The 15,953-nt window shown below is 39.7% G+C and overlaps 1 protein-coding gene across 1 annotated transcript in view; it reads right to left on the bottom strand.

Moving 5' to 3' along the window:
* OSBPL7 (oxysterol binding protein like 7) overlaps window positions 1-15,953 on the bottom strand; it is a 39,205-nt gene continuing 23,252 nt past the window's right edge. The window contains exons 14-22 of the mRNA XM_029283036.1: window positions 13,442-13,755; window positions 12,305-12,442; window positions 9,912-9,975; window positions 7,903-7,981; window positions 7,641-7,785; window positions 6,832-6,976; window positions 2,307-2,433; window positions 1,902-2,024; window positions 1-248 (exon numbers count right to left, since the gene is read on the bottom strand). Of these exons, the coding sequence (XP_029138869.1) occupies window positions 140-248; window positions 1,902-2,024; window positions 2,307-2,433; window positions 6,832-6,976; window positions 7,641-7,785; window positions 7,903-7,981; window positions 9,912-9,975; window positions 12,305-12,442; window positions 13,442-13,755 (1,244 nt within the window). The 3' untranslated portion in view covers window positions 1-139. The remainder of the gene's footprint in view (window positions 249-1,901; window positions 2,025-2,306; window positions 2,434-6,831; window positions 6,977-7,640; window positions 7,786-7,902; window positions 7,982-9,911; window positions 9,976-12,304; window positions 12,443-13,441; window positions 13,756-15,953) is intronic.

Here is a 15,953-nt window from a genome sequence, read left to right as displayed (position 1 = left end):
CCTTCCTTCATAAGCTGCTGGTATTCCAGGATTACATGCCTTGATCACTTTGTGCTTATCCAGCAAGAGATCCTTGCTGTCTACTCCCCCACTTTGGGAGATGGTAGGAAGGCACCACTGCTCTTGCAAATGCTAGCAGCTACCATAAGACTGCACTGTCCATATTGCTGAAGCCTGGCTCTGTCCTCAGCTTCCAGTAGGTATTGTTGCTTACCCAAGATTCCTTGCCATTGGCATCCACTTGCCTCCTGTCAGAAAAAAAGGAAGGAAACCCATCAGCAATTAGACTTGGCAAAAGGAGACTCTTTAAAGCAGGGATGGGAAATTTTATAACACCACATCTGTTGCAGAAACATAACTTGGTCATCTCGAGCCAACAGGTCCAGAGTGAGGAATGCTGTGAATTACAAACCCAGCCACTTTTAATGGCGACATGTTCTTCGTTCCTATTTTTAAACTTTTTATATCCTCTCAGAATTAGAGAACTAGAATGTTAACAAACTTTAACCCACCGTATATGTAGCTGGTGCAAAAAGAAAAAAAATCAGAACAAGATTACAACAGGAAATTCTGCTTAACCACAACTTATGTTTTTTAAGTACTGATCACATGTTTTAAAATCAATCTTTGCAGTTTTAAGGATAGGTTTATTTGCTGCTTTTTCACAATGAAAATTACAGTTTTCTGAATACTGAACTTTCTCCAGTATTAGACTGTGCAATACATAGTGAGTATGCAGAAGACTTGTGGATTTTTTAGAATAGAGGTAGCTCAGGTTTGCTATACATATTTAATATTTGGGTTTTTTCGGCTTCAAATCATACCAAGGTTTGATTTCATACCAACCTTGATTTAAGGCTGTCTTTGCTTTGTTTAGGTAAGAATTTGATTCGATCTGTAATGCAAACAGTTGTGTTTGTTGCCTTTATTTCTAGACAATAATTCCAGCCACACTTCTCTCCCCTACAAATATAATACTGTTTTTTGCATGCATCTGATGAAGTGATCTACATGTCCATGTTTTCATGAAATTGTAAATGTATTAGTTTTTTAGGCATCACATACTCCTTATGTTTGCAGACAAAACTTTTTAAAGCATTATGTCAGAAAAACCCTTTCAGGGATAAAAAATATGTGACTCCCCCCCACCTTTTTGGAGGGGGGAGAAGTTTAGGTGGTTAAAACATATGTCTTAAAAAATACCCATCTAGATAGACAGTCTATCTCCCCGTTCACCCCATTTCAAATTTCTTCAGAAAATCAGTCTGGCCAAATTCTCTCTGGAGTGCAACTTTTGATGTGAACATGATGTGAACACATCAGCCCTTGAGCTGATGCAATAAGGAACTGAACTTATTCCAGCACTAAAACTACTACACGTAGTCCTCAACTTACAACTGGACAGTTAATGGCCATTTGAAGTTCTGATGGATCTACCTGTGGGTTACTTGTGATCCAGATTCAAATTTCCAACAGTTTCCCCTCTCCCCCCTCCCACTCTCACATAACTGCACTTTGGGCACTTGGCAACTGGGCTGCGTTTATGGCCATTTGCAACATCCCATTATCCTATGACTGCATTTTCTGAGTTTTGCCAAAAGAACGACATTTACTTTCAGCAAAGTTGAGCTCATAGCAAACCACTAGTTTGCTTAATGGCAGTGTATTTGCTTAATGACCATGATTCGCTGAACAACCACTGCAATAAAAGTGGTTGCCTAGCCCACTTTATAACCATCACTAGTTAGACAGGCTTTATTATGGCTTGATAGACAGGCTTCCTTATGGCTGAACTTTAAGACTGGTTCTCTTCATCTTTGGTTCTTGGAAGAAGAATAACAAAAAGTAGGTGCTACACTTGTGGCCAAGAAACCCAAAATAAAGCAAAGAAGGAAAAGCACCTGAAAAAGCGTGCTTGGTGGAAAATGTTGTTATCCTCCATCACACGACGCCGATCTCGCTGCAACTGTTCAATCCGTCGTTTTTGAGAGTCTGCAGCCTGCACATTTCCCTCTTCCAGATACCTGGAGGAAGCCACCAAATTCAGAGATGTTGCTTTTAATTCACACAATATGCAGGTCGGGATTATAACACACGTTTACAGTCACTCAAGTGCAGTTTTAATGCTCATTCTTACTTTGTTGCTGTATCCATTTTATAACTGATACTGGCAATTCTGTAACTGCCAGAAAGTAAATTATCTTGAATACCTTATTAGTGGAAAGGTAGGATAATATTAATGCATCTTTTGCAAAAGAATTGAAAAAATAAAGGAAAATTTGTATCAATCTCTTCCTGGCCCTTACCGTTGGTCAGGCCTCAATCTTGTGTCCGTAGATGGAAGCAGGCGCTTCAGCTCTGGAGTAAGTTCATTCAGCTCCAGCGCAAACTGAGTGAAACCATAGTTCTTCTCTTGGTCTCGAGGCATGAGATCTAGACGGGAGGGAGGGAGGGAGGGAAAGGGAGAGAGAGAGAGAGAGAGAGAGAGAGAGAGAGAGAGAGAGAGAGAGAGAGAGAGAGATTTCTAAAGTCTATATAGTCCATTATCACACTTATATTTATTTCAATATTTTATTTATTTATATTTCACGTTTCTAAACTTCCCATCTCCCTCAAAGAGGAATAAATATTTGAACAGCTATTGATTATATAATACAATTGATAAATTAAAATATTCATTTCAGGCTTTTCTCCAAAATTAGGGTAAGGGCTTCCTGAAATTATAAGAAAAGGAGAATGGTATACAATAACCACAAAAGGCGGAGAAGAAAAAATGGAAATTATTGAAAAGCCAAATAATACAATCAGGCACAAACAGTGTAGAAGATCAATAAGATATAACTTCTGGATTTAAAAGAATAACAAAAATTGTATCTCATAAAGCTGAACATCCAATAAATCTAAATGAGATATTTCATACTCACACATGAGATTACTGTATAAAATAATATTTTCTTGACTTAGCAATGTAGCACCTAATCCTATATAGGTAATAATAGGGAAACCAGAAGAATCTGTAAATGGCCATAATTGATAGTGATGACCCTCATTGTATTATTCAACATTCTAAGCTGGAGGTAAAAGATTGTTTTTGAACCTCTGCACTCATAATTAAAAGGGCGCTGGGTTACATACTTAAAAGTATGTGTGGGAGTGGTAAGGCTGGACTTCGGGATGAGATGATGAGTCAATAAAAGTTGTCTTATAATCAAGACATGATCTGAATACCAAAACTTAATTTGGCTGTTCCTTCTCTTACTAATTTCACTGTCTTGCTTCTTGCCAACCCTAGGATGTTCAAAATCTCATGCTTTGTCATTATTTGGTTTGTAGTATCTCTTTCATCTTCCTCTAAACTCAAGATACAGTTATGCTTCATTTTCACCAGCTTTCTTCAAATTATAACTCTGCATCCATGTTGTAAAGCAATTTCTTCCAGCTATTTGCTAATGCTTGATTTTTCACTGATTTCCAAGCCGCAGCAAAGTGTTTCATTATAAGTATAAACCCTTTGCATCTACTTCTTTATCAAATGTCTCCTCCCATACAAATATCACTTTATCCCAAAAAATTTCCTATGAAGTCTTATTTGCCAGAATGATCCCCTTTCTCTGAATTGGATGTCAAGTTGTTTCCAATATTTTGTGCATAAATCCTCTAAGGATGGATGAGTGGGAACATGGTCTAGAATAAGGAGAACCTATTGATGGTTGCCCTGCCAAGGCCCACCAATAATCCTTTCTGAAGGATTACACCATTTTTATAGGAAACCAAGAACTTGATCTGAAGAAATAAGGTATTCTACTGCTATAAGCAAACTTTAATTACAATAAAAATTTCTACAAAGGCTAAAAATCTAATTCTCTACATAGATATGCTCCAAAGTTTAAAATCCTGGAGCTTTTTCTCCCATTCATTGGTTGCTTATACTGTAGGCCATTTTTATGTATGCTTGATAATTGCACTGGGTTTGTTATTTACAAATCAGTCTTGTCTCATTCCAGGCACTTTCTTCCTCTTCTTGCTACCTCTAGCCCTCACACTGCTATTTTGTTTTCAGGTAATATTTCTACTCCTTGAATTGGAAATTGTCTCGTACAAAGTGATTGAAGTACCAGTCATAAAAAAGTGCTGATATAACATTGGACAGCTTTTTTCCCCCCAAGTGTTTTGCTTCCTGAAAAATGTTTGGTGGCTATGCCCGACCCCTTCAAACCGAACATACTCATTTCAGAATGATTATATCACCTAGGAAGCTGGAGAAATATGAATTTTTTTTTAATGACCATAATGTATTTATTTGGATAATGTTTTTGATACTCTGTGAATTCAACAGGGATAAAAAGGATTTGTTGCTGATTTTTAATAAATTTTTAGTAGTTCAAATACCAACAATTATGAAAAAGGCTAAGATACCCACTTAAATTTGGTTTATTTCATTTCTTAATTAATGTATATATTTCTCCTCTCTTGAAGCAACTAGAGACCAGTTAACTAGAGAATGGAAAATTCCCATGTATTCTCCAACAGATTTAGAGTGCCAGGCTCTTTGCTCCTGTCTGTTTATGAGAGATTTCAATGCAGGAGTTGGTTGTCACAATAGTGTCTCTTTTTTCTCCCCATTTATGGCAATTAAAGAAACCAAAGGTTTACTTTCTCCAATACCCTAGAAACTCAGAAGATCCTAAACTAAATGTTGTTTTATTTATACTCTCTATTGCGTCATTTTATCTCAATCATGGCTAACTGGGGCTCCACATTTTGAAAAGTTTGGAAAATACTAAGCTATCCACGGGGAGGGAAGAAAGAAATGACAGTGTTGCATCACAAGCTTCACCTCTTTTTTTTCGTGCATTGTGATGTTGCACAAATGTACAGAGGAGGCAGCACTTGCTTCATAATATGCTTTTGTTATTTTGATGACAGTACTAAATGTGAAGATCACTCTGCAGTGTTTGTGTACATACAGTGTATTAACTTAGCCTTATTTATTTAATAAATGCGTAGGCTGCCCGCTTTATATATATGTCTCTGGGCAGCACAATTAAAATAGAATAAAAGCAGTGAAAAAACAACTACATATCTTTTCTGTGCTTTCCCACTGCACTGTTCAAAAGCAATGATCTGAAAGCTGCAGTCTGGGAAGGCCTCAGGTTCTAATTCTGTAATGGCAAAACTTCTGAAACCTTATAGCACTTGATTGCCCACCTTAACTATTTTATTCTGTCAAATTAATAATCAGACATGCTAACATATTGGTCCCTAGCAACTATCATACCAACTTCTAAAAAGTAATTTCAATTATTTTAATTAATTACTTCCAATTACCTATCCGTGAAATCTATTCTCATTTGCTGGCACACGATATACTAATTATCTTAATGGAAAACCAGTTTCCTGGAAAAACTCGAAGTTGAAGATATGCTGTGCCCAGAACAAACGAGTTTAGTAGGGTGCATCCACACTTGACTATTTTTTGGTCTCAAACTACCAAGTAATTTAAAACATTAATATCTCCTGGCAAAGGTTTGTATCAGTCCTTATGGATTTAAAGACTGCTTTAATAACTTCCCAAAGGGAATTTCATGGCCTAAATTTAGTATTGTTTCCAGTGATACAGAGATTAAGAGAGATTTAATCTCTCTTCATCTAGAGTCTACTTTAGAATGTGATGTCAAAAAGAATATAATTTGACTAATCTCATGTTTGTCATAGAAGGGTCTTGCTCCAAATCTGTTTAATTCGTATTTAAATGATTTGCTGGATATTTTTTCCTCCAATTTTCAATTATCCCAAACTGTTGACATTGACATCTCAATGACAGCTATACTGTATGTAGCTGATGCCACCTTTTTTTATTACACTGAGGGATGCAATAAAACCTACACACAGGATATATTGTATGCTGTACAAAAGGGGGAAAGGATCAAAAACTCATAACATGAGAACATCAAATGACACAACATCTGTATTTATCTAAGAAGTTATGTAGAAAGGTGGACAGTAAATAACATTTTAAAATTGCCTTTATTTCTCTAACTGATATTTTTAAAACAGGCTCCCTCAATCTAGTGCACAGAATATGAACTAGAAAGAAGGGGGTGGGGGTTCTCACCCTAAGAATATGCTAAGCAGTACATTAGGGAAAAGAAAATCACAACAGCTCTGATAGATGCCCATCCCCCTTTAGAACTAAGGAGAAACTTCCTGACAATGAGAACAATTAACCAGTGGAACAACCTGCCTCCAGAAGCGGTGAATGCTCCAACACTGGAAGTTTTTAAGAAGAGACTGGACAGCCATTGGTCCGAAATGGTATAGGGTTTCCTGCCTGAGCAGGGGGTTGGACTAGATGACCTCCAAGATCTTTTCCAACTTTTTATTATTATTATTATTATTATTATTATTATTATTATTATTATTATTATTATCTCCCCACAAAGGAATTCCACACACTTCCAAACAATTGCAAAGATAAGCACATACAAATGCACAAATGCGTATACTAGGTTTTGAGGTTACTTAAAAGACATATATTATACATCTGATTGTATTAGATTTAATTCATATTTAATTTTGTCATTTTGTTAATTTGGTTTACAAGACCACTAACACATTAAAGATCAGCTTCCTGGATCTTATATTGTACAGATGAGCTGAAATTGCACATATCTCACAAATTGTCACCTACGGGGATTCTGGGAACTGTTGATGAAACCGATCTGGAACTTGCTAAGTTGGGTGAAAACTGGTCTATAAATAAACAATCAGTCCCATATAAGCAGCTGATACTTCCCCACTGCTCAGCAATCCTTAAAATTGATTTCTTACTGGACTTCCAGAGGCACTTTCCAATAGAAGGCACACCACGATACAACCCTTCGTGCCACTTCCCGAAAAGTCGATGGATAACCTTGCCATTATGGCTGTGAATGGCACCCTGCACCTCATTGACCCCGGAGCCCCAGTAGCGTGCCTGCCAAAAAGAGAAGAGGTTAAGGTAGGCAGGCTTCCTATTCAGTTTTCTGTTCACCTGGTAGGAAGCCAAGGAGATGTCTGAGAAGAGATAATGAAGATGAAAGGAAAGGGACAAACCTGAGGCTCAAAAGGAGAGAAATCAAATACAAAAAGGAAAAGGATGAAGCCTGATGATTCCCAAAAAAAGAAATGGGAGATGAGTATGGAATGAAAGAGTTACCGTATTGATTAGGAACATCAGTCAAGAAATTAAAGGAGAAGGAAGCAAGTACCACAAACCAGGACAACAAAGCACAGGAAGATGTATCAAGGCAGAAGTGGTATTTAAAATTTTACATCAGAGAGAACGGACCAAAGCTCAGTGGCAGTGCAACTGCTTTGTATCTAAGAGGGGTCCACGTTTAATTCACAGCATTTCCAGATGGAAATCCTTTCTCAGATCAATCTGAGGTTCCAGGGAACTACTTCTAGTAAGGCTGAAAACAATACTCAGCCAGATGGAACAACAATCTACTATAGCTTGATATTCAGTAGCCTCAGAGTTGACATTCCTGAATTTAAAAACAGGATGAAGTACCGGAAAGAGGAGTTAAGCAGAGATAAAAAAAAAAAAAACAGGACAAGGCAGGAGTCAGGAAGATCAGATCCATATTAGAACTCACTTTGCAGAAAGCAAGCTTGCAGTGGTATCTGCTGTCTCTCGTGTTTCGAATCAACACCTCACCATAATGCTCAATCCAACGCTGGCCACTCAGGATATTGTGAATGCAAGAAGTCACCTTGTTCCATTCATAGTGATCCCCAAACCTTTTGAAGGGAGAATAAAAAGGATAAAAGAGTGCCAGAAGTGAGGAGATGGGAGGGGGGGAATCGATGAGAGAACGATCATCAAGAAGGATGGAACAAACAGGCTTTGTGACTCACCTGGGAAGCTGGACATTCACTGTACCAACTGGAATTATCTCCAGGGATTTGCCCCAGAACTTATTTTTCCACTTCATGTCTAAACAAAACAAAATTCAAGGAAAAAGAAATGAAGTGTGAAGTCACAAAAACTATTACTTTAGGATTTGAATCAAGTTAAATTGGGGTATGTAGATTATTGCAATTGGGCCTACAACTGAGGTTCATTAAATTCGTTGGGACTAATAAAAATTCCCAATCAATTGTGGTTCCAACAAATCAGTTCTATACTGCAGTGTGACTAATGTGACACTATTCGGATTTTTAGGCTATAAATCCCCTCATATCTAATTAATTATGGAGATGCCTGCTTGGGTTATTCTAGGTGGATGTTATTTCTTTAAAAACGTAAAATTAATCTCCTGGACTTCCAGGCCACCAGAAGGTGGCCCATTCTAATCCAAAATCTGTTACGTCCTGAGGCCAGAGGGGTTTTTTTTGGACAATTACTGAGTAAAACAATGCACTTTGCATGAAGCAGAAAACACTTGCCTGTCCATTCCATTCATAACTCGAGAATTTGTGGGAGTGAATCTCGTACCTTGAACAAGATCACTCTCTGCTCGTTAACACATGTGCTGCTCATTAAGTGAACATGAGGTATCTCAGGGTAGGGAAGGCCATGGGGGGGCCTAGTGATGGAACAGGCCCCTAAGGCCTCCCCAACCCACTAAGATACTGCATGCTTCCCCCTCCCTTCCTGCTGCGTAGGACTGACTTACCTCAAAAACACCCATCTCCTCTCTGCCGTGGTTTCTGCCTTTGAAGGAAAGGAGATTTAACGGAAGCTCCTGGGTGCCCGTAATATCACGTGAGTTCAGGCACCCATCCTCTTTTGCACAGAATGGGAGCCTGCAGTCTCGCGGTGTTTGTGGTGCCTATCTCCTGCTTCTTCCCCCAACTCCTTTCCACCACTGCTGGAACAATTTTCACTAGGATGGAGACCTAGGGAGACTGGAAGCTCTGTCCGCATGAAAATGTGCTCTTAGAAATGGAGTGAAACGCTCCGTTTCTCAAGCGTCACTGGCAGCCATGCAGAGCTTCCAGTCTCTGTCAGGTCTCCATCCAGGTAAAAAGAGTTTGAGTGCCTATAAGGCGTTTGGAAATGAAGCATTCACTTCGTTTTCAAACGGCCCATAGGCGCTGAAATACTGTTTATCCGGATGGAGACCTGACAGACGACTGCAAGCTCCACATGGCTGCCAATGTGCGCTTAGAAACGAAGCAGAAGCCTCCTTTTATCAAGCGCCCCATTCCAGGCATACGGAGCTTCCAGTCTCTATCAGGTCTCCGTTTGGATAAAAAGTGTTTCAGCACCTATGGGGAACTTCAAAACCCAAGCCACTGGCAGTGGCAGCCACCTGAGCAGTCATGATCCCCCATCCCCAGCCAGCCAGCCACCCCGCCTGACCTACTCCTTGCCTGACCGGCTGGCCGGCACAAATCCTGACCGCTCCGTTTTGCAGAGAATTTGTGTTTGAACTCATGGAATATTATTGCACCCAGGAGCTTCCATTGTCGGTGCAAAAAGCATTTCCAAGCCGACACTCCTCTCCCTCAAAGGGAAAGAAACCATGGCAGAGAGGAGACAGATCTTTGCAAGGTAAGTGTATCCGGCGTGGCAGGAAGTGAGGGGGAAGCAGTTGTGGGGAGGGGAGGAGGTGGATGTTGCAGAGCCTCTGCAGTCGTTCGTAAGGGCGAACAAGTGCCGTGGTGCTACAATATTTGTGATTTTGGGACTTGCTTGTAAACACTAGGGGCCACTTGTTGTGTTAATCTGAATGAGCGTTAAATGAACACTCATAACTCGGGAATTACCTGTAGTAAATTTTTGTACAGATCCAGTTCTAGGAAAGAACCTGACAAGTAACATTGGTTTTTTTGATTAAAAGAGCAGTCAATACTGTTTTCAATAAAATAAATTCCATCTGTTTTCCCCATTTTCCAACAAGAATAGCTTTTTGCCTCACCTTGCCAGAAAATGAAATTTTCAGACTCTGCATGGCAGGCAGAGATAGGAGGATGATGGCTCACCTGCAGTTGGGGTGGGATAGACAAAAGAGCACACACACAAAAAAATCTAAATCACTGCAGCCCTCTGTATCATCTTGACTGTTCGTAAAGATGCTTCAAAATTATGGCTTTTATTTATAATTCTAAAATATTGAAATTCACACAGTATCATAAACACTCTCATAAAATAGGTTGCGTGGAAGGAAAACTCTTGCTTATTCTCAAAAGCATTTCCATGTTGCCCATGGATAGGCACGAAAGACTAATTTGTTAGAAAGCAAATTGTTTCCTACTTCCTAATTAATATTTTTTTTCTTTCAAAGATTCTAAAAATAGGAACAAAAGTCTCGTGGGAAAGAGGCGTTGAGTCTGTTGGCATACTGGCATACATGCTTATACTGATTCTAACCTACATTCCAAGTTGGCAAAAAAAATGGCAAGTAGATTTCATGAAATTTTTTCCACTGCAGAAGCCTTCAGAAGTAATGGAATATAACTGCCATCATTCCCAGACAACATGAGGATTTGCCGATGTTACAAATGTTTTGCCGATGTTACATTTGTTACAAATGTTTTCTTTTATTGCATTTGTTCCCCATTTTTACTTGGCGAGTCAAGATAGCATACATATCCCTCCCTCCCTCCCTTCATTCATTCAATTCATTCTATAATATCTTCATCAAAGATAACTAGAAAATGCAGAGCTCCACATCTATGTGTATGGATCTATTTAAAGATCAGTTAAACTTAGGTGAAGGCTGCACCAATGCTTTGGAAAACTGCCTAGAAAAAAAATATCTAACATTTTATTCTATATTCAGAATTAACCTCCCTCTACAAAGGTTAAAGGGAGGAAAAGAACTAAAACAAAGTAGCTCTTTAGAAGTAAAATAACAGATCTGACAATGTTAATGCTCTTTCAAAGATAGTAAATAAGATTTCAAAAATACCACCGCAAATGCAATCTGGAACAAAGGGCCATAAAGGTGAGACTTTGAAATATTCCAAAAATATCAATCCATTTGAAAACTACATCACCAAAGATGAAATATTAAGCATGGTATGTTAAATACCTTCTACATAGTTAGAAATTTTAAAAAAGATGATCAGAGAAAGGCAGCAGTTTATTACCACTGAGATGAACTTTTCAGGATCACTGTTAGGAAAGATGGCATGATCCAAATTATTATCTCTCATCTAAGGATTCCTCATAATGAACAAGCTATAAGAAGGAGATGTGAATTTGGAAAACGGCAGATATCCAAGAGATTGAAGATGAAGCTGTGGATACACTGGAACCATTCTGGGGATTCAGAACCTGATTCATTTTGGGTCATTTTCAATTTAATGGCATCTGTTATCTGAGGCAGCACACAAGATAGAAATGATTAATGGCTTGTTAATTTTTGTTCTGGCTCAGTTCAGACTCTCAAAGACTTTGTTGGAGAAGAACTCAACAGGTGCACAATGTTCTCCACAGTCACTTTGCCCCCAGAAAGATACCAGAACTTGCAAATTGGTGACTCTTAGGCAAATGTTTCTCTTTGGAAAAGGGACCTTGCTTTCTTCCATGAATCAGTTGTCGAGCCATTCCTCCAGATAATGCCACGTTCCCTGCTATACTGACTCAGAGACTGGAAATAAAATGTCCTTCAGGTTCACCCACACTCAAGCATATTTCTCTCCCTATTAGTCTTGATTTTAAAAGCTGTAATTTCCCCTCCTCCACTGTCATTCTATTTCTCATCCTACTTCACTCTAGAGAGGAAAACAATTATCTTATTAGCTGGGATGGATGAGAAAAAAAAATCTCTGTGTCCATTTTATACAATACTGCATCTTCCATATGCTTGTGCTGATATGTCTAATATCTAAAATGGGGCCATAAAGGTAATGTCTCTGACCAATGCTGAAAGATGGCATAAAATAGCAGATCTTCCAATTCATCAGATTAGGAAGTTTCTTCTCATGCACTTAGAAATTTCCAAGTCTGGATGCCAAAAGTACTATTTCCCCTCTCCCACCACAAAATTATCCATGACTGCCAAAATCTCATCCTGAGAATTCAGCACAAAGAAAAATGCTAAATTATCAGATAATCATGCATGAGATTTCAACCATCTTTAATTTCAACAAATTATTTTACACTCATAAAGGGAGTCACAAGACCATATTGCCAGTCTTTTTGTAATGTTTAGCCAAATCTGCTTTCCTGAAATTTCTATCTGTTGGCTCTAATCCTTTTCCACAGATCATCGAAGGAAAACCCTGATCCATCTTCCACAGGCAGCCTAAAAAATCACTGGAAAACTTGAGATCCTGCCTGTAACAGCTGCTTATGGCCAATTACCTGTTCACTTAGGAAACGAAACCCCTTGTCAGGACGGACACACTCATATGTTTCTCCCAATACAGGGTTGAATGGCTTGCTGCCAGCACGGTAGTAGGTAGAGGCATAGGCAGATACAGCAAAGGCAGCTATGCAGAGCTGTTAGAAGGAAGCAGAAAACATTAGGGATGCCCGCAAGAAGGGGGGGGAACCCAGAATTATTATTTATTATTTATTGAATTTATATACCGCCCTATCTCCCTTACGGGACTCAGGGCGGTGAACAGGCGATAATAAAAACCACAATAAATATACACAAATTTCTGTCTAAAATCAAATTAAATAACAGGCCTGCTCTAAAAATACCCCATACAAAACCCCCACTAAAACATAATCAAACTATGCCAGGCCGGCCGCACGGAATAGATGAGCCTTCAGGGCTCGGCGAAAAAGGCGCAGGTCCGCAACTGTACGTAGGTCGGGGGGTAGGTCATTCCAGAGGGCAGGAGCTGCCACAGAGAAGGCTCTCCCCCTGGGGGTCGCCAGCCGGCATTGTCTGGCCGACGGCACCCTAAGGAGGCCCTCTCTGTGGGAGCGGACAGGTCGAAGGGAGGTGTTTGGTAGGAGGCGGTCTTGCAAATACCTAGGTCCATTGCCACGGAGCGCTTTAAAGGTTGTTACTAACACCTTGAAGCGCACCCGGAAGGCCACAGGCAGCCAGTGCAGCTCGCGCAGGAGAGGTGTTACATGGGAGCATTTAGAGGCCCCCAGGATCCCCCGCGCGGCCGCATTCTGAACTAGCTGGAGCCTCCGGGTGCACCTCAAGGGGAGCCCCATGTAGAGAGCGTTGCAATAGTCAATAATCAACTATGAATGTACTTGGAGGCAAGGGGAGGGCCCTAGAAAGTTTATTTTCTGCAAGCTACATCACAGAGGTTGAATTCCCAAAGAGACAGAACATTCTCAAGACACATTCTTCTAACAACTGCTGAAATAAGAAATATATATATTTCTTATAAGGTATGTCCATGTATAGATAAATATATATTTAAAATTGTTCTTCCAAAGCCAAGACCTGCCCCCCTATGTGACAAACTTAGATGCAGCCCTTGGCCACCCATAGATGGTCCATCTCTGACATATGGAGAGGCATATTACCAATCTTTCACAGGGGTCCAAACTGCAGCTGGCTGCATCCAGCAGGGCACTGTACTCCAATTCTTCACAAAGGCGTTGCAGCATGTTGAGTGGCTCATTCAACTGCACCGGCATGGAGACCTTGGAGAGATCTTTGCCAATGTTGTTACGAAGAATGTTCCAGAGGCTGATGTCATTGGCATGGTTGTGGGAAGCTGGCAGGCAGTTCCTCCGGGTTATCCCAGGTCCCGGCCCAGGAAGATAAAGAGGAAGAGGCACTGGCATACCTAAGCTCATCTCGGAAGAGTTCCCAATACATTGCATAGGGCCTGAGCCTAGTGGAGGGTAGAAAACAATCAATGATATGCTGGGGTCCCTGGATATCACCTTGGGTACCCTTAAGGTGCCATAGCCTACCTGATTTAAAGAAAACGTTTCTTTAAATTAAAAAAAACCAACCAATAATAAACGCATATTCAGTACTAGACTCCAGTATCCTGTGGTGGTACAAAATGCCTCAACTTTACAAGTATTCCAGTGAGCCTTTTGATCATGTGAATGGCATCTCTGATAATTAGTTTTCCTTTAACTTTGATTTTTATTACATAGTTTTTTTTAAAGAGAGAGGGATTGTTGTATTGTTAGGATTGAGATTGGCTATCAATTGTGTCTAAAGAAATAAATAATAAAAGAAATAAGTAATATTCATTTTGCAAGCAAAGCATAAGTTTTGAGAAACATGTATTTATAGCAAGGCTTGTTGATCCCAAAAAGATTATTCTGGTATGGTAGTGAGCATCCTAGGGCATCCTCCATTCACTTTCTGGTAAATGGATATTTCAAATCTGACATGACCACCATGACAAACATTTTTTTCAGTTGGTTTACCTACCTTGGTAAATAGGCACGTTCCCCAAATTCCATCTTATATATTCCATACTACATATTCTTAATACAATCATAACAACTTGATCATCATATAATCATAAAGCATAAACTTCTTTTATTAACCTAATGGTTGTTTTCCCACATCACACTAACTTAAAGGCAATTAAATCACCTAATAGATGACTCCAACCACTAAAGTTTTAAAAGATTTGAAGTTTTAAATCTGGCTTTAAAACTAGAGGCCAAAATTTAGTTTTCTTGATCCAGAAACATCTGTCAAAAATCTTGACCACAAAACCACATTCTGCCAGTTTATATGTTTCCAAATATTCCTATCAAAAAGCTCCTGAATTAAATCAAAGGATCATCCTCCTAACCTTATTCCCAACAGTGATTTGATAGATATTTCATGGAAGCAAAGGAAGCAAAGAAGAAACCACTTTTGCTCCATTGTTTATCAGAGCACCTGGTATTCTGCCATTATGGAAGTGCCATTACTAACTAACAATGGGGTACCTCAAAATTTGTTTTGGGCCCAGTGCTCTTCAATATCTTCATAAATTATCTAGATGAGGGGATAAAAATGTAATTCATCAAATTTGCAGACAACTCCAAACTGGGGGCAATTGCCAACATTTTGGAAGACAGACTCAAGATTCAGAAGGATCTTGGCAGACCTGGACATTGGGCCCTAACTAACAAGATGCAATTCAGTGATGAGAAAAGCAAGATCCTATAGTTAGGCAGGAAAAACAAAAAATATAGGAATAGAATAGGCAGCCCTGGCTTAACAGTGATAAGGGTAAGAGGATCTTGGTGGACCATTTCTTAAATATGAGCCAGCAGTGTGCTGCAGCTGCCAAAAAAGCCAATGCAGTCCTAGGCTGCATCAACAGAGGGATAGCATCAAGATCACAAGAAGTGATAGCATCATTCAATACTGCACTAAGTAAGGCCCCTACTTACAACCAATTCTGGGCGCCACAATATTAAAAATACACTGAAACTCTACAACAAGTGCAGAAAACAGATACAAACATGATAAGGGGCCTTAACTGTTTAGAGAACAGTTTAGGAATTAGGTATGTCTAGCCTAACAAAGAGAAGGATTAGAGGTGACATGATAGCTGTCTTCAGGTATTTGAGGGGCTGCCATAGGAAGGAGAGGGTCCACTTATTCTCCAAAGCACCTGAGGACAGGACAAGAAGCAATTAGTGGAAGCTTTTAAAAAAAGATCCAATCTGGAATGAAGGAGAAATTTCCTGACAATAATAAGAATTAATCAATGGAATAGGTTGCCTCTTGGAGTTGTGGATGTTCCATTGTTGGAGGTCTTCATGAAAAAATCAGACAGCCATTTGTCCAGGATGCAACAAGTCCCCTGCCTTGGGCAGAGGGGTTGGACTAGAAGACCTCCAAGATCCCTTGCAGCCCTATGATTCTATGACGTCGGCGGTAGCTCAGGAGTTCTTGGCTTCCATGACGGCCTTGGACTTGACCCAGTTAATTCAGACCCCCACCCACACGGGTGGACACACACTAGATCTGGTTTTTGTCTCTGGCCAGTGGCAGAGTGATCTGACAATAGGGGAGATAGTGGTTGAGCCCTTGTCATGGTCAGATCATTCTCTCCTAAAGCTGGGC

Source organism: Protobothrops mucrosquamatus, unplaced genomic scaffold (assembly GCF_001527695.2).
Source record: "Protobothrops mucrosquamatus isolate PMUCROS unplaced genomic scaffold, P.Mucros_1.0 scaffold10, whole genome shotgun sequence".
Classification (NCBI taxonomy): domain Eukaryota; kingdom Metazoa; phylum Chordata; class Lepidosauria; order Squamata; family Viperidae; genus Protobothrops; species Protobothrops mucrosquamatus.
This window is presented reverse-complemented; position numbering and strand designations above follow the sequence as displayed.